At 36.3% G+C, this 19895-nt stretch overlaps 1 protein-coding gene across 7 annotated transcripts in view; it reads left to right on the forward strand.

Annotated features, from left to right (window-relative positions):
* HACE1 (HECT domain and ankyrin repeat containing E3 ubiquitin protein ligase 1) overlaps positions 1-19895 on the forward strand; it is a 118346-nt gene that overhangs the window by 96672 nt on the left and 1779 nt on the right. For 4 of the 7 annotated variants that reach the window (XM_027551322.1, XM_027551326.1, XM_027551324.1 and 1 more), the window contains 4 exons: positions 2428-2559; positions 8571-8669; positions 8947-9017; positions 10544-10569. In XM_027551322.1, coding sequence (XP_027407123.1) covers positions 2428-2559; positions 8571-8669; positions 8947-9017; positions 10544-10569 — 328 coding nt within the window. The remainder of the gene's footprint in view (positions 1-2427; positions 2560-8570; positions 8670-8946; positions 9018-10543; positions 10570-19895) is intronic. The other 3 variants (XM_027551327.1, XM_027551323.1, XM_027551328.1) reach the window with 1 other exon arrangement.

Genomic DNA, 19895 nt, shown 5'->3' on the forward strand with positions numbered 1-19895 from the left:
CCAGGCCTCCCTTGTCCATCACCAACTCCTGGAGTTTATTCAAACTCATGTCCATTGAGTCAGTGATTCCATCCAACCATCTCATCCTCTGTCATCCCCTTCTCCTCCCGCCTTCAGTCTTTCCCAGCATCAGATGTTTTCAAATGAGTCAGCTCTTCACATCAGGTGGCCAATATTGGAGTTTCAGCTTCCACATCAGTCCTTCCAATGAATATCCAGAAGTGATTTCCTTCAGGATGGACTGGTTGGATCTCCTTGCAGTCCAAGGAACTCTCAAGAGTCTTCAACACCACAGTTCAAAAGCATCAATTCTTTGGCACTTAGCTTTCTTTAAGGTCCAACTCTCACATCCATACATGACTACTGAAAAAACCATAGCCTTGACTAGATGGACCTCTGTTGGCAAAGTAATGTCTCTGCTTTTTAATATACTGTCTAAATTCATCATAACTTTCCTTCCAAGGAGTAAGCATCTTTTAATTTCATGGCTGCAGTCATCATCTGCAGTGATTTTGGAGCCCCCAGAAATAAAGTCAACCACTATTTCCACTGCTCCCCCATCTCTTTGCCATGAAGTGATGGGACCGGATGCCATGATCTTAGTTTTCTAAATGTTGAGCTTTAAGCCAACTTTTTCACTCTCCTCTTTCACTGTCATCAAGAGGCTCTTTAGTTCTTTTCTGCTTTCTGCCATAAGGGTGGTGTCATCTGCATATCTAACGTTATTGATATTTCTCCCGTCAGTCTTGATTCCAGCCCGTACTTTATCCAGCCCAGTGTTTCTCATGATGTACTCCGCATAGAAGTTAAATAAGCAGGGTGACAATATACAGCCTTGACATACTCCTTTTCCTATTTGGAACCAGTCTGTTGTTCCATGTCCAGTTCTAACTGTTGCTTCCTGACCTGCATATGGGTTTCTCAAGAGGCAGGTCAGGTGGTCTGGTATTCCCATCTCTTTCAGAATTTTCCACAGCTTGTTGTGATCCACACAGTCAAAGGCTTTGGTATAGTCAATAAAGCAGAAATAGATGTTTTCTGGAACTCTCTTTTTTTTTCAATGATCCAGCAGATGTTGGCAATTTGATCTCTGGTTCCTCTGCCTTTTCTAAAACCAGCTTGAGCATTTGGAAGTTCACGGTTCACGTATTACTGAAGCCTGGCTTGGAGAATTTTGAGCATTACTTTGCTAATGTGTGAGATGAGTGTAATTGTGTGGTAGTTTGAGCATTCTTTGGCATTGCCTTTCTTTGAGATTGGAATGCAATCTGAGCTTTTCCAGTCCTGTGGCCACTGCTGAGTTTTCCAAATTTGCTGGCATATTGAGTGCAGCACTTTCACAGCATCATCTTTTAGGATTTGAAATTGCTCAAATGGAATTCCATCACCTCTACTAGCTTTGTTTGTAGTGATGCTTCCTAAGGCCCACTTGACTTCACATTCCGGAATGTCTGGCTCTCGGTGAGTGATCATACCATCGTGATTATCTGGGTCGTGAAGATCTTTTTTGTACAATTCTTCTTTGTATTCTTGCCACCTCTTCTTAATATCTTCTGCTTCTATTAGGTCCATACCATTTCTGTCTTTTACTGTGTCCATCTTTACATGAAATGTTCCCTTGGTATCCCTTTTCTTGAAGAGATCTCTAGTCTTCCATTCTATTGTTTTCCTCTATTTCTTTACACTGATCACTGAGGAAGAGCTGAGGATATATACTGGTAAACAAACAGAACCTCTGCTTGCAGAGAGATTACAGTCTAATGAGACATTTAAGAGAAAAAAAAAAAGCAGTAAGTATACAGACGGTGAGACCTGAACAAGCTGTGTCTGGGGGATAGAGTGAGGGAACAAAGGGGAAAGTGGGAGAAAATGAGATGAGAGGATAAGGCAGAGGTTGGGTTGTTTGGGGCCTTATGGACTAGGGAAGGAATTTGGACTTTACTCCAAGTGTTATGGGAAGTCATTGTAGGGTTTTTGAAAGGAGGGTTATGTGATCTGAATTATATATAAAATATATATATATATACACACACAGTTTAAAAAGTTGCTCTAATGTGGAGAAGAAGAAATACAGAGGCAAACATGGCAGCAGTGACACCAGATAGTCTAATATCCAGATGAGAGATGGTGATGGTTTGAACCAAGGTGCCACTGGTGGAGGTGATGCCACAAGATCTGACTGAGAATATTTTTGAAGATAGAGCTGATAGCACTGGCTGATAGAAGGTGTGAGAGAAACCTGGATGATTGACTCCTAGGATTTTGGCCTAAACAGCTTAGTGAATGATAGATTACTCTTTTGCTGAGATGTGTGAACATTGGTGCCAAATTAATTCTAAACCTTTATTTCTAAAATGAGAAATGGTCAGCAGTATCTTAAGTATGTGAATTAAAAAAAATAATCACAGAAGCGTTTTTTTTTAATAGGCGGAGTACGTCCAGCTTGTCACTGAACTGCGAATGACAAGAGCCATTCAGCCTCAGATCAATGCTTTTTTACAGGGCTTTCATATGTTCATTCCACCATCCCTCATACAACTTTTTGATGAATACGAATTGGTAAGGAAAAGCATCAGTTCTTTTGCTGTTACAACACAACACAAAACTCCATTTGATGTAATTTAGAAATAATTTTAGTATACAATAATGAATGGAATAATGTAGAAAATATGGTAAACCGTTAAAATGTTCATGTTTAGGGAGTTGTAAGATTTGTGATTGTGCTTCTCTAAAGGTTAATAACTAGGTTAGCAGTTCTTAATGAGAAGTAGAATATAGGTGGTGATTAACAAAAATGGAATGATGAAGGCCAATCTTCCCAAAGGCATTATTTACATTATTTCTGAATTTTTTTATTTGGTAAAGGAAACTTCTTGTACTTCCAAAAGGAAAAATTGATAGAAGAATTTTCTTGTTATATTTATGTCATCTTCTCTAGCTTATTTCATCATATATTTGTTACTAATTTTCCATCTTAAGCCTGTATGGAGTCCACTGTCTTTGCTTGCCTCTAGTTTCATGAATGTTTGTTTTGCTTCTTTAATTTGCCTGCTTTTTACTGTGATCTAATAGTTTCTGTTTTTATATGATTTATGTTTGCATTTTCCCCCATTTCTTTTCCTCTCTTTTATTTTTGGTATTAAATTATTTTCAAACTCTTGAGTTGTCTAATGTCGTAATGAAACCATACAGTGTTTTAAATAGAGTATAGCTGTTTTCTTAGTTTAAGATGTATAATTTGGAATAATAAATTTTTGGTCGATGGAAAAGAATTCATTGGTTTTTTTTCTGTCTCATGAGTTAGTTTCACCCTGGGCCTTACATTTTAATACATGAATAAATACATTGGTGTATTTTACATATAGCAGTATTTTCAATTTATCACTCACAGTATATCATAATATAGTAGTGGAGAAAATTTAATAAGTAATGTGGAAGGCTGTGGTGACTTAGTTTCACTAAATGTCAGCTTTGAGTTTTTTGTCCCTGTTTTTGGATTTAAGATGAATGGTTTTCTTTAGCATAGGAGCATATAGTTTTTGCATACCCATAAGAGTTACTATTTTTAGCATTCAAAAATGGAGGTGTACTTATGAGTTATTAAACGGAAAATTATATTCTTTTTCTGGACCAGTGTATAAAAACAAATAGCAACAATACAGATAATTGACAAAACTTTTGCCTCATAATTTGTTGATGCTGATAAGTTTTATGAAACTTCTTATTGAGTTACAGTATACATGAGAAAAGTATAACCTAATCACAACATGCATCATAAATGTATAGCTTGATGAATTTTCATACTGTGTACACCCATGAAACAATGTTTAGAACATCTGATCAGATTAGAAATCCTAATACCCTAGATCCTTGTCATGTTCCCTCCCGGTCACTTTCCCCTCATGGGTATCCATTCTCCTGATTGTAATGATATAGGTTAGGTTACCTGTTTTTGAACTTAATATAAATGGAATAGTCACCTAGAATATGTCTGACTTCTTTAGCACTTCTTCAGTTTGTGAGAATCATTTGTATTGTTGCATGCAGTTGTAATGTGTTCATTTGCATTGCTCTATAGTACTTCATTGTGTCAGTCTACTTTTTTTTTTTTTTTCTGTCCTTTCTACTCTTGGTGAACATTTGTTGGGTACTTTTCAGTTTCAGGCTGTTTAAACTGGTGCTGCTACAAACACTAGTACATGTCTTTAGGAGAACATACATATGCATTCTGTAGATTATATGTCTTGGAGTGGAATTGCTGGGATTTCGGCTATGCATTTATTCCATTAGAGTAGATACTAGCAAGTAGTTTTCCAAAGTAATGTGTCAGTTTACACTCCCACCAACAGGTATCAGAGTTCTGGGTATTCTGTATCCTAGCCAGCTTTTGTTATTTTTCTGTCTTTTTTATTTTTACTATTCTGGTGTAGAGTATTGGTATTTCCTTATGATTTTAATTTTCATTTCCCTGATGATCAGTGAGATTGAGTGTATTTTATATGTTTATTGACCATTTGTATACTCTGTTTTAGAAGTGTTAATTGAAGTAATTTGTTTTTCTACTGCATTCTTTGTTTTTTTTTTAACACTGATTTGTAGAAGTCTTTAGGAGAAGGAAATGGCAACCCACTCCAGTATTCTTCCCTAGAGAATCCCATGGGTAGAGGAGCTTGGTGGGCTGCTGTCCATGGCGTCGCACAGAGTCGGTCACAACTGAAGTGACTTAGCATGCATGCATGCATTGGAGAAGGAAATGGCAACCCACTCTAGTATTCTTGCCTGGAGAATCCCAGGGACAGAGGAGCCTGCTGGGCTGCCGTCTACAGGGTCGCACAGAGTCGGACACGACTGAAGGGACTTGGAAGCAGCAGCAGTAGTAGTCTTTATGTAATACCTTACAGGAGTCTTTGTTAGATATATGTATTGTGAATATCTTCTTTTCTGGTGTCTTACAGTTTTTAGATTTAACACAGTTCAGTTTATTACTTGTTCTATCTTTTTTTGTTTTAAATGAATGGAACTTTTGTGTCCTATTTAAGAAATTGTTTCTTATTCCAAGGTCATGAAAGTATTTTCCTTTGTTTCCTTCTGAATATTTAATTCCTTTGTCTTTCACTTTTGAGTCTGTTACTGATAAGTTTTTAATTGTGGTTCATATATTAGAAGGTAGATCAGGATTCCTAGTCTGTCTTAGACTCCGGCTATACTAAGTGAGCTGATTCAGATGGTGGGATTGATTGTTTGGGAAGAGCACTGTTGTTGGCATGACACTGACTTATGCAGTAATGATTATTATTATTAAACACTTAGTATTTGCCAGGTACTTCATGTGTATTAACGTTTAAAACCTTCACATCAGACCCCTTCACATCATGTGTTATTTTCATTTTATAGATGAGGAAAACTAGGCCAAAGAAGGTATGGGACATGCTCACATTCACAGAGTATGTGTTACAGCCAGACTGTGAACCATGTTCTCTGACCCATAGCCCAGCCTCTCCATCAGTATTGCCTCTCAGTGGTGTGAGTTATAAATGGGACTTGGATTTGGAACCTTTTTTGTGACTTGTGTGTCTTTCATAGGAAAGGGCTCTGCTACACTGGGATAGGAAACTTTTTTTAAAAAGTTGGCTCAAATATCTAAGTTCATTTCATCTAAATTCATGACATAAACATGTTCATCAGAGTTAAAGATACAGATTAGATTCTAGAGTTTTCATGAAAAGAAAGTATCTAGTAGCATTAGTGTCCTTGCAGTCTCAAGTCAAGAGATGATCATCAGGTTCAAAAATGGTGACAACATTGTTGTGAGTACTATATCTATAGTATTATTACAGTTGAAGGGTTCCTCAAATGTCTGAGGGACTGTCCTGCCATACTGTGCTGCTTATGAGTTTATCCATGGTGGTACCAGGGTATTAACACACTGAGCCATGTGAATGCTAGGTAAGCTAACAGCTGTGAACACTTGCATGACTCAGTTTCTGACTGTTTTGGGGATATATATTTTGTACCCAATTCCAAAAGATCAATTATTTTGTCATAATTAAAAAAATAATAAATTGTTGACTTGGACTAAAATCTTTTGCTATATGTATATGTATTGATATTTTTTATTGTATACTTCCAATTTCATCTTCTTTTAGTCAACTTAATAACTTTTCCCTCCAAGTGTTAAATGAGCTAATAAGGATATTTTGTTCCCATCACAAAATCATAACTTTTGATGTTCATGAAATACTTCAGATTCCTTGAGAGAATGTAGTCTCATTTTTATTCACAATTATTAACAAAGAAAGAATACTCAGTATTATTAAAAGCTTATCTTCAGCCTAGAAGGGAAGAGGATTAAACTCATGGATTGTGAGAAATATGTAACAATCATCCATATTCCTTTTTTGGCAGATCTGTATCTAGTGCCAGGGAACAGAATTTCCCTAGATGGTTCAAATAAAGAAACTTTAATGAAGGAACTTACAGAGGCATGGGTAGGTTAAGAATAAACAAGATATGGTTGAGGCAGCCAGAGAATAGCAACAGGAGAAAGCCTTTATCATCCCTAAAATTGAAGACACGTGGAGGAATTATTGTGAGGAGCCCTGTGAGAGTCTGAATCACCAGGTGGTAGCTATAGTTGAGGAGGCATAGCTACTGAAAAGATGTACTGGAGGAGGGAAGGAACAGAATATACTCTTACCTTCAGACTCCTGCCTGTTTCCCAGTGATGGAACCCAATCTGAGGCCAACAGGCAAGAGAGCGAGTCTGCAGGGATCAGCCACTTGGGGCACAGAATGTGCAAAGGAAGATGGAAAATGTATTTGGGCGTGGTAAATGGAACCTACCAGAATGCCTTCATCAGTTAAAAGTATTTTATAATACTATGGTCAGTTGGTTCAGTTGCTCAGTTGTGTCCAACTCTTTGTGACCCCATGGACTGCAACACGCTAGGCTTCCTTGTCCATTACCAACTCCTGGAGCTTGCTCAAACTCATGTCCATCAAGTCGGTGATGCCATCCAACCATCTTGTCCTCTGTTGTCCCCTTCTCCTCCTGCCTTCAACCTTTCCCAGCATCAGGGTCTTTTTCTAATGGGTCAGTTCTTCGCATCAGGTGGCTAAAGTATCGACCATAGCCAAATACTTAGTAAGGAGGACTAAAAGACACCCTAGACAGGAATTATTAAATTATTTGGTCTTAAGACCCCTTACAAGAAAAGAGTTTATATTGGTTATAGTAGTTGATACTGTATTTTAAATTTGAACAGAAATGTGAAATATTTTATCAGCTCATATAAGAATAGCAATTAATTACATATTAACATAAATAAGATTTAGAAAATTAAATCTAAAGAAATTAAATTAATAAATAAAATTATTTATTTTCCAGAATAAAACAAAAATAGTGGGAAAGTATTATTGTTCTATATCTTTCCAAATTTAATGTCTGGCTTCATAGAAGAAACTGGGTTCTCATATCTGTTTCTGCTTATAATCTGTTGTGATATGTTGTTTGACTGAAATATATAGAGAAAATTCAGCCTCAGTTGGAAAAGGGAGAACCTTGCAGGCTCCTTGAATAGATCTCAAACACCCAAGATTTCTCAGACACCACCTTATATGGACCTTTGTTAATCTTTTTCAGAGCACACTCTATACTATATATACCTTATATATTTTTGAGGAGTTGCTGTAGGAGAAGTGACTTTGAACCACATTGTATCTTCTCTGCAATAACAAAATCTGCTGTTCTGGCTTGTCAGTTTTGAGCATAGGATAGTTATTGCCTTACTTTACTGAGTAAACACATCCAACTGTGAGATATGGTCTGATTCAGAGATGTGGACAAGCTTTTTTCATGTTCTGTTTTCACTTGCGGAATACTGTGGCAAAATACTTTTGCCATTCTTAATTTCATTCTTAGTTATTTGATTGATATTTTGTTTGTTTGATGATCTTCCTGAAAAAATGGATACCAAAAGTCATTAGTAGGAAAATTGCGTTTTTTTTCACCTTATGGGAATTTGACTTTAAAGGATTGGAATTATTTCAGAATAGAGTTCTTCTAAGGCCTAAATCTGTTTTGATTTTTAAAAATAACTTTTTATTATAACTTCTTTTTTCTAGTGATTAGAGTTTCTTGATCTTTTCTTTGCTTAACTCAGATTTATTTAGGTCTCTGTTGTTATTTCTATATTGAGAGTATAGTATCTTTATAAAATTTAACAAATTCATAAAATATATATAAACCAAAGAGAATAACGTTCATAAAATTGTTGCACATATAAACTTGTGGTATATCTGTTTCTATATAAACATGAAGGATTATCACTTATGTTTTAATTAAATTGTATTAGTGTAGTGACATCTCCACATGTCACAGTATTTGTGATTATCAGTATCAAGGGTTCTCTACCATGTAGTACTTGTTATTGATAACATGCAGACACTGTCACAGAAATAAATCAGTTTTACATGGGATTAGTTTCTAATTAAGACAAATTTGCTATTTAAATGTAATCTCTTTTTTCCCCCAAAGAAGATTAATGAAATATTTTTCTTCTTTCCCAAAGGAGCTACTGCTTTCTGGCATGCCAGAAATTGATGTGAGTGATTGGATAAAAAATACAGAATACACAAGTGGCTATGAAAGAGAAGATCCAGTTATTCAGGTAAAATCTCTCGAGCTTAGAATGAAGTTAAGTTTTGCCATTTAATCTTGTAAGCTTTTCAGCACTATTGAATGAAAACCTATATTAATTAACAAAGTAAAGTTTTTCCCTAAATTCTTCTCATGGGAATTCCATATGAAAGCTTTGTATGAAACCTTGTTTGATAAATGAGTTTCATAGAATAAGATATGTTTTATGAATATTGCACATTGCTCTGGTACTTAGAAGCCTACAATTGCTCTGAAATGTGAGTTTAGTTTTTTATTGTTGTTTTTAGTGGTTCTGGGAAGTTGTGGAAGATATTACTCCAGAGGAGAGAGTTCTTCTCTTGCAGTTTGTTACTGGCAGGTAAGAAGTGTTTTTATGATAATGTAGAAAGAATTTAATGTATTCCATTTCTAATTGATTAGAGATAAGCAACTCAAAGTGAATTATTACTCTGAATTGTCTGTTTCTCACCTCCTTTTCTATATTTTTAGACATTAAACAAAGGTTTATTTAGGCATTAATGTTAAAATATATAGTAGTACCCAAAATATGTTTATTTAAGGTATAAAAAATTGTTCCTGTCAGAAATGTCAACATATATATTATTTTGTAACTTGGTAGTCTTTTCAATCTGTAAGTCAATAATAGTAGCCAATAGTTGTTGCTGCAACAACACACACACACACAAAATACATATAATACCCATTTATTCAATTTTTGTCAGATTTTAATGTTTTAAGATTTGTGGCCTAAAAACTAATTTGTGATACCATACATTGAAAAGTGTACATTTGGAAACAATTAATCATCAGTGTTAGAAAACTAAATGATTTAAATCTCTCTTAACTTACAGTTCTGAAAGATGTAAAAGAAAGGTGTGATTTTCATCCTTGATAACTTAGAATTTCATCTGTATCCTTCTATTTATCAAAATATAGTTCAGTTGTTTCATTATAAATTTGCATGGTTCTTCTAAGAAAATTGGAACATAGAAAACTAAAAGAAATAAGAAAAACCATCACTTGCTATCAATAACCATTATAAATAATTTGATATATTTATTTTTTACTACCTGTTTTAAAAACATAGTGTGAATGTATATCTATATTACATATATGTAACTTAAAGTCCATTGTTTTATTTTTTTAATTTTATTTATTTGTCTGCACTGCATTTTGGTTTTGGCATGCAGGCTGTTTGATTTTTGTTGTAGCATGTGGGATCTAGTCCCCCAACCAGGAATCAAACCCAGGCCCCCTGATTGAGAGCACAGAGTCTTTGCTGTTGGACCACCAGTGAAGTTCCCACTGTTTTATTTTTAAAGTAGTTTGTAACCATTGTAGAAACTTTGGAAAATGGAGAATATAGATAGGAGAAAATGAAAATCCCATTAAGTAATTACACTGTTTATAGATAACACTATTAATATTTTGCTGTATTTTTTATTTTTTTAAGTATATAGTTAGAAAAATAGTTGGAGTTACAATGAATACCTAATTTTAAAGAATAAATAAAACATGAATTAGTCACAGATTATAGACTAAAAATATGAAACAAAATCTTGTCAGTTTTTTGTTTACATGGCTTCTCACTGCCAAGAAATACCTAGAGATTTCAGTAATTTAATAAAAAGAGTTTAAAATTATTTTTTATACGTAGGAAGGTTAGACTAAAATTTTATAAAATCATCTCTCATCTCAGTCTCTGAATGTAATCTATTTTGGTTATTCTTCCAGAGTTTTTCTGACATATACAAATTTTTATTTTTTAAAAACATTGTTCCTCTTTTATAACTTTTGAGTTTAACAATATATTGTTTAAATGGATTCATTTATAGATCTAATTTTTTAAATGGCTATCTATTCTTAAATCTCTTGACCTCTCAGCCGTGAAGAGATACCTCACGTCCAAGGTAAGAGAAACCCAAGTAAGACGGTAGGTGCTAAGAGAGGGCATCAGATGGCAGACAGACTAAAATCACAATCACAGAAAACTAGCCACTCTGATCACATGGACCACAGCTTTGTCTAACTCAATGTGAGACATGCCATGTGGGGCCACCCAAGATGGGCAGGTCATGGTGAAGAGGTCTGACAGAATGTGGTCCGCTGGAGAAGGGAATGGCAAACTACTTCAATATTCTTGCCTTGAGAACCCCATGAACAGTATGAAAAGGCAAAATGATAGGATACTGAAAGATGAACTCCCCAGGTTGGTAGGTGCCCAATATGCTACTGGAGATCAGTGGAGAAATAACTCCAGAAAGATTGAAGGGATGGAGCCAAAGCAAAAACAACACCCAGCTGTGGATGTGACTGGTGATAGAAGCAAGGTCCAATGCTGTAAAGAGCAATATTGCATAGGAACCTGGAATGTTAGGTCCATGAATCAAGGCAGATTGGAAATGGTCAAACAGGAGATGGTGGACTGGAATGGGTGAATTTAATTCAGATGGCCATTATATCTACTACTGTGGGCAGGAATCCCTAAGAAGAAATGGAGTAGCCATCAAGTCAACAAAGAGTCCGAAATGCAGTACTTGGATGCAGTCTCCGAAATGATAGAATGATCTCTGTTCGTTTCCAAGGCAAACCATTCAGTATCATGGTAATCCAAGTCTATACTTCGATGAGTAACGCTGAAGAAGCTGAAGTTGAACGGTTCTATGAGACCTACAAGACCTTTTAGAACTAACATGGAAAAAATGTCCTTTTCATCATAGGGGACTGGAATGCAAAAGTAGGAAGTCAAGAAACACCTGGAGTAACAGGCAGTTTGTCCTTGGAGTACAGAATGAAGCAGGGCAAAGGCAAATAGAGTTTTGCCAAGAGAATGCACTGGTCATAGCAAACACCCTCTTCCAACAACACAAGAGAAGACTCTTCCAACAACACAAGAGAAGACATCACCAGATGGCCAACACCGAAATCAGATTGATTATATTCTTTGCAGCCAAAGATGGAGAAGCTCTATACAGTCAGCAAAAACAAGACCTGGAGCTGACTGTGGCTCTGATCATGAACTCCTTATTGCCAAATTCAGACTTAAATGAAAGAAAGTGGGGAAAACCACTGGACCATTCAGGTATGACCTAAATCAAATCCCTTATGATTATACAGTAGAAGTGAGAAATAGATTTAAGGGACTAGATCTGATAGACAGAGTGCCTGATGAACTATGGATGGAGGTTTGTGACATTGTACAGGAAACAGGGATCAAGACCATCCCCAAGAAAAAGAAATGCAAAAAAGCAAAATGGCTATCTGAGGAGGCCTTACAGATAGCTGTAATAAAAAGAGATGTGAAAAGCAAAGGAGAAAAGGAAAGATATACCCATTTGAATGCAGAGTTCCAAAGAATAGCAAGGAGAGATAAGAAAGTCTTCCTCAGTGGTCAGTGCAAAGAAATAGAGGAAAACAATAGAATGGGAAAGAGTAGAGATCTCTTCAAGAAAATTAGAGATACCAGGGGAACATTTCATGCAAAGATGGGCTCGATAAAGGATAGAAATAGTATGGACCTAACAGAAGCAGAAGATATTAAGAAGAGGTTGCAAGAATACACAGGTTCAGTTCAGTTGCTCAGTCGTGTCTGACTCTTTGCGACCCCATGAATCACAGCACGCCAGACCTCCCTGTCCATCACCAACTCCCGGAGTTCACTCAGACTCATGTCCATCGAGTCAGTGATGCCATCCAGCCATCTCATCCTCTGAGAACTATACAAAAAAGAGCTTCACGACGCAGATAATAATGATGGTGTGATCACTCATCTAGAGCCAGACATCCTGGAATGTGAAGTCAGGTGGGCCTTAGGAAGCACCACTACGAACAAAGCTAGTGGAGGTGATGGAATTCCAGTTGAGCAATTCCAAATCCTAAAAGATGATGCTGTGAAAGTGCTGCACTCAATATGCCAGCAAATTTGGAAAACTCAGCAGTGGCCACAGGACTGGAAAAGGTCAGTTTTCATTCCAATCCCAAAGAAAGGCAATGACAAAGAATACTCAAACTACTGCACAATCAACCTAGAAAGCAGAGACATTACTTTGCCAACACAGTTCCGTCTAGTCAAGGCTATGGTTTTTCCAGTAGTCATGTATGGATGTGAGAGTTGGACTGTGAAGAAAGCTGAGAGCCGAAGAATTGATGCTTTTGAACTGTGATGTTGGAGAAGACTCTTGAGAGTCCCTTGGACTGCAAGAAGATCCTACCAGTCCATCCTAAAGGACATAAATCCTGGATATTCATTGGAAGGACTGATGTTATAGCGGAAAGTCCAATACTTTAGCCACCTGATGTAAAGAGCTAACTCATTTGAGAAGACCCTTGATGCTGGGAAATATTGAGGGCAGGAGGAGAAAGGGACAAGAGAGTATGAGATGGTTGGATGGAATCACCAACTCAATGGACATGAGTTTGGGTAAACTCCCAGAGCTGGTGATGGTCAGGGAGGCCTGGCTTGATGTGCTTCATGGGGTCACAAAGAGTTGGACAGGACTGAGCGACTAAACTCAACTGAATGGATATTGTCCTTTATTGCTAAATTTTCCTGTTTATGAATAATGCTGAACAAATAAGGAATTTGTATGCTTTTTATACTGGCAGATAAGTTTAATTATTATTTTTTTCAGTTCTTGCCTGGAGAATCCCAGGGACAGTGGATGGGCTGCCATCTGTGGGGTCGCACAGATTTGGACATGACTGAAGCGACTTAGCAGCAGCAGCAGCAGCAGCAGCAGTTTGATTATTTATAAATGTAGGATAAATAGGATAAGCATATAGGGAAAATTCTTAAAAGGGAAAATTTTGCATGCAAATTATATACATTTTTATAACTTTGAGACATTGCTCACTTAAACTTCAGAAAGATACCATTATTGACATCAGTAGGGAATGAGAGGCCCTGTTTCTTTCATTCTGTCAATGTAAGATATAATCATTTTTATTTCCATGGTTTCTTATGTGTTTACTTTGTGTTGGAATAGATTTCCTGTCTTTATTTTTGTACATTATTGTGCTGCTGCTGCTGCTAAGTCACATCAGTCGTGTCCAACTCTGTGTGACCCCATAGACGGCAGCCCACCAGGCTCCTCTGTCCATGGGATTTTCCAGGCAAGAGTACTGCAGTGGGGTGCCATTGCCTTCTCCAGTACATTATTTTACCATCATTTAAAAAATTTTGTTTTTTAATGTCCCTAGATATTACAGATAGGGACATTTATAACTCTGTAGATATTTTTCCCAGGTTATCATTTGCCTTTTAATTTTATTAAGTTAGACATATAGATTTCCATATAGATTATAAATTTAATTTATAAAAATTCTATAATGAAGATTCTAAATTAGGTTTGCAAGTTGATTATTGCTTTCCTATAGTTTTTTTTTTTTTAATATACCCTACTCCCAAGATTTTGTATACTTATATGTTTTTGTACATTTTGGGGTAACATTTTTGTTTCTGTTTTTACATACCAGTTTTTAAGCCATCTGGACTTTATTTTGGTTTATGTTATAAGCCAGGGCTCTTTAATTTTTTTCTAAGTGGTTTATATTTAAACACAATTTAATAAATTGCTATATTTTCCTTCATGATTTGGTGGGTATGAGCCTTTAAAATGCAGGAAATAATTATTCAAGTTCTTTAGTACTAAAATTGTTAGTTTGCTACTTTTATAGAATAAAAACCAGTTGGATTAGTGATACACAATATGTCTCCTGGTTCTATAGTCATAATTAGCAATGTTGAAAAGAACTGCACGGTTTGCTATTTAACTGATAGAGAAGTATAGTGGCAAATCCATTTAAACTGAGGTGAAGGATTTGGGTAAAGAGTAGAAGCCAAAGAGGCTGAGGGGAAACTACATGGACCTAAGCTTTCCCTTCAAGTTGAAAAGTCCACTTTTCAGCACTTGGTCGAAATGTAGTCCTTGCTTTGAATTTAAACAGAGTAAATCTTAAGTTTTTTTTAAACCATAACTTTCCTTTTACACTAGACCCAGTTATCAATAGGTATAGTGTTTACCCTTCTAGACCAAAACTATGTACTTTGCTTTTTTGCACTTCCTGGAAAATTCTGTTTATCCTTTAGATTGTAAAATGTCTTCCTCCATATCCATTATTAATCTAGAACAATCTTACTAAAGAGTTGTAGGAGACTAGAGTTGTGTTCTAGTTGTAGGAGCAAGAATCTGTATCCTCAGTAACTTTAAAGTATTTTTATGGTGGTGACAGTATTTTGTTTATCTACAAGACAGTCTTAAATTTCTAACTTTTGTTTCATTATCTGTTAGTAATGAATCTCAGACTATATGACTACTTTGTATAAAATAGAAATATGTCATTTTTATTAACTGTAATTTTACATTGTATAATTCAGGTGTCATAATACTCAAGCAAAGACAATTTCATTCATTTTTCTCATATATGCTTAAGCTTGATGAGCCATAATCTTAGCTTAAGACCCACTGGTTATTCAGGTAGGGGGCCCAGTCATTGTTTATAGTTTAAAAGAGGAGTAAGATTTCAGGTATTGTTTGTGAATATCAGTTTACAGAATATTTTCAGTTTAGATATTAAAATTGGAGGCTCAACTAATTTTTCAAAATTTATTTATATGAATTGTGATATTGAAATTCTGTGATATAATTTGTGTAAGAATCTGTGTCAAGACTCATTTTCTCACCTGTCCTGATGAAGTTGTATATTTGTATTTAAAATCTGCCTCTAATATCTTTCATCCCTTTTTATTTTTGGTCACCTTTGTTAATTTTGTAGGCAAAGGTTAATATGTGTAGATAAACTAATCTTGAATTTTATTTCACTTTATAGACATATATGTTCAGGTCTTTAGATATTCTCTTGCCCTAAGTAGGAATTCCTTATATGTTAGGGTTTTGTTAGGAAGATTCAGGCATCCTTTTAGCATTCACTTGAATTTCTAAGGTAAATTTAGGCATTTCATCAATAAAGTTTTTAATAGTAACCAAACTACTTCCTAGGAGAAGGCAATGGCAACCCACTCCAGTGTTCTTGCCTGGAGAATCCCAGGGATGGCGGAGCCTTGTGGGCTGCCGTCTGTGGGATCGCACAGAGTCGGACACGACTGAAGCAACTTAACAACAACAAAACTACTTCCTAGCTAGAAAAGAAAACTGCTAGTTTTAGAGATCTATTTCTATTGGATTGTTTTTTTTCTCTGTGAATATGTGCATATCATCTGTGATATAAATATTAATAGAAAATCTTGGTGCTTTATTCGACAGTTTTTTTAGTGTGTGTGGTAAGACATATATAACATTTAACATTTTAATCATTTTTAAATGTACAGTTCTGTGTACATTCACATTGTCATACAGCCATCACTTCCATTCATCTCCTGAGCTTTTTTATTTTCCTCAGTTGAAATTGTACCCATTAAACACTAACTTTCCATTTCCCATACCCCCAGTCTCTGGCAACCACCATTCTACTTTCTGTCTAAATGAGTTTGATTACTTTAGGTCCGTTGCAGGTAGAATCATATGGTGCCTTTTTGTGACAGGCTTATTTCACTTAGCATAATGTCCTCAAGATTCATCCATAGTATAGCATATGTCAGAACTCTCTTCCTTTTTAAGGATGAATAGTATTCTGTTGTATGTGTTTACCACATTGTACTTATCCTTCCATCCGTGGATGGTTACTTATGTTGCATCCACAATTTGGCTATTGTGAGTAATGCTGTTATGAACATGGCATGTACAAATATCTCTGAGTCTCTACTTTCTGTTCTATTGGACATATACTATAACTCTATGATTAATTTTTTGAGAAACTGTCATAATGTTTTCCATACTTGGCTGCACCATTTTATATTACCTTCAGCAGTTGCATAAGGGTTTCAATTTCTGCATGACCTTTCCAAAACTGTATTTTTTCTGATGCCTTTTTAAAAAAAAAATAACTGTCATCTTAATATCTTTGAGGTAGTTATCTCAGTGTAGGTTATTTTTTTAACATTAAAAAAAAATTACGTATTTTGGCTGTGCTGGGTCTTTATTGCTGCACAGGCTTTTCTCTGGTTGCAGGGATCAGGAGTTACTTGCTAGTTGTGGTGTGCAGGCTTCTCATTGCCATGGCCTCTCTTGTTGTGGAGCACGAGGTCTCAGGCATGCAGGCTTCAGCAGTTGTGGTGCCTGTGCTCAGCAATTGTAGGTCACAGGCTCTAGAGGACAGACTCAGTAATTGTAGCACATAGTCTTAGTTTAAGCTCCTCAGCATGTGGGATCTTCCTGGACCAGGGATCGAACCAATTGGAAGGTGTACTCTTTACCATTGAACCACCAGGGAAGCCCTCAGCCCTCACTGTGGTTTTGATTTGCATTTCCCTAATGACTTCCCTAATGCACTTCCCTAATCAAGTGATTTTGATTGAACATCTTTTGAATGCTTATAAGCCATTTGTGTATTTTCTTTGGAAAAATGTCTGTTTGAACCCTGTCCCTATTTTTTAAATTAGATTTTTGTTGTTAAGTTGTAGGAACTCTATATATTGGGTTGGGCAAAAAGTTCATTTGGGTTTTCCCGTAAGATGTTGCAGAAGAAACTGAACATACGTTTTGGCCAATGCGGTATTTTCTCAATATTGATTCCTTGTCATATTTATGATTTAAAAATATTTTCTCCTATGGCTCACATTTTCATTCAGTTCATGGTATCCTTTGGCACCCAAGTTTTAATCTTATGTCCAATTTATCTATTTTTCTTTTGTTGCCTGTGTTTTTGGTATCCTAGAAATCATTACCAAACCCAGTGTCATAAAGCTTTTCCCCTGGATTTTCTTCTAAGAATTTTATAGGTTTACCTCTTCATTTAGTTCTCTGATTCACTTTGAATTAACTGTATACGGTGTTAGGTAAAGGTCTAACTTCATTTTTTTGTAGTGAATATTCAGTTTTCTCAGCACAGTTTGTTGAAAGGACTGTCCTTTTTCTGTTGAATGTTCTTAACACTCCTGTCAAAAAATCATTTGGCTGTATATTTGAGGGTTTATTTTGAGGTTCTTCATTCTATTTCTATCTGTCTTTATGTCGGTACACACTGTTTTGGTTACTGTAGTTTTGTAGTTTAAATTTCAAAATTAGAAACTGTGAGACTTCTGACTTTGTTCACCTTTCTGTAGTCTCACTATATTCAGTTCAGTTCAGTCACTCAGTCATGTCCGATTCTTTGTGACCCCATAGACTGCAGCACACCAGGCTTCCCTGTGCATCAACAACTCCAGGAGCTTACTGCAACCCATGTCCACAGAGTCGGTGATGCCATTCAACTATCTCATCCACTCTTGTCCCCTTCTCCTCCCTCTTTCCCAGCATCAGGATCTTTTCAAATGAGTCAGCTTTTCACATCAGGTGGCCAAAGTATTGGAGCTTCAGCTCCAGCATCAGTTCTTCCAGTGAATATTCAGGACTGATTTCCTTTAGGATGGACTGGTTGGATCTCCTTGCAGTCCAAGGGACTCTCAAGAGTCTTCTCCAACACCACAGTTCAAAAGCATCAATTCTTCCATGCTCAGCTTTCTTTATAGTCCAGCTCTCATATCCATACATGACCTGGAAAACCATAGCTTTGACTAGACGGACCTTTGTTGGCCAAGTAATGTCTCTGCTTTTTAATATGCTGTCTAGGTTGGTCAAAACTTTCCTTCCAAGGAGTAAGCCTCTTTTAATTTCATGGCTGCGTGCACCATCTGCACTGATTTTGGAGCCCAAGAAAATAAAGTCTGACACTGTTTCCCCATCTGTTTCCCATGAAGTGATGGGACCAGATGCCATGATCTTAGTTTTCTGAATGTTGAGCTTTAAGCCAACTTTTTCACTTTCCACTTTCACTTTCATCAAGAGGCTCTTTAGTTCTTCTTCACTTTCTGCCATAAGAGTGGTGTCATCTGCATATCTGAGGTTATTGATATTTCTCCTGGCAATCTTGATTCCAGCTTGTGCTTCATCCAGCCCAGCATTTCTCATGATGTACTCTGCATATAAGTTAAAGAAGCAGGGTGACGGTATACAGCCTTGACATACTCCTTTCCTCATTTGGAACCAGTCTGTTCCATGTCCAGTTCTAACTGTTGCTTCTTGACCTGCATACGGGTTTCTCAAGAGGCAGGTCAGGTGGTCTGGTATTCCCATCTCTTTCAGAATTTTCCACAGTTTGTTGTGATCCACACAGTCAAAGGCTTTGGCATAGTCAATAAAGCAGAAGTAGATGTTTTTCTGGAACTCTCTTGCTTTTTCAATGATCCAACGGATGTTGGCAATTTGATCTCTGGTTCCTCTGCCTTTTCTAAAACCAGCTTGAACATATGGAAGTTCATAATTCACATATTGTTGAAGCCTGGCTTGGAGAATTTTGAGCATTACTTTGCTAATGTATGAGATAAGTGTAATTTTGTGGTAGGTTGAGCATTCTTTGGCATTGCCTTTCTTTGGGATTGGAATGAAAACTGAGCTTTTCCAGTCCTGTGGCCACTGCTGAGTTTTCCAAATTTGCTGGCATATTGAGTGCAGCACTTTCACAGCATCATCTTTTAGGATTTGAAACAGTTCAACTGGAATTCCATCACCTCCACTAGTTTTGTCTGTAGTAATGCTTCCTAAGGCCCACTTGATTTCGCATTCCACGACATCCAAGTAAGTGATCACACCATCCTGGTTATCTGGGTCATGAAGATCTTTTTATGTGTAGTTCTCCTGTGTATTCTTGCCACCTCATCTTAATATCTTCTGCTTCTGTTAGGTCCATACCATTTCTGTCCTTTATCGAGCCCATCTTTGCATGAAATGTTCCCTTGGTATCTCTAATTTTCTTGAAGAGATCTCTAGTGTTTCCCAATCTATTGTTTTCCTCTATTTCTTTGCACTGATCACTGAGGAAGGCTTTCTTATCTCTCCTTGCTATTCTTTGGAACTCTGTATTCAAATGCATTTTCATTATGTCAGGTAACATTTAAAAAAATGCATCCAATGTAAATCTCTGGAAAGATAAGTGTAAAGAATTTTCTAGTTTCCCACTGTGTAAAAGAATGCAAAACAAAAACCTTTGAGCCTAGATATTTTTCACAGACAGGGAAATCATTTTGGATTACACATAAAAGCCTCTGTTGCTTGAATTAATCAAGTAAACCATTTATTTATTCAGCAAATATTTAATGAATGTCTGCTAGATATATTCATTTTTATAATTCAAATTATATCTA

Source organism: Bos indicus x Bos taurus, chromosome 9, assembly GCF_003369695.1.
Source record: "Bos indicus x Bos taurus breed Angus x Brahman F1 hybrid chromosome 9, Bos_hybrid_MaternalHap_v2.0, whole genome shotgun sequence".
Taxonomy (NCBI): Eukaryota; Metazoa; Chordata; class Mammalia; order Artiodactyla; family Bovidae; genus Bos; species Bos indicus x Bos taurus.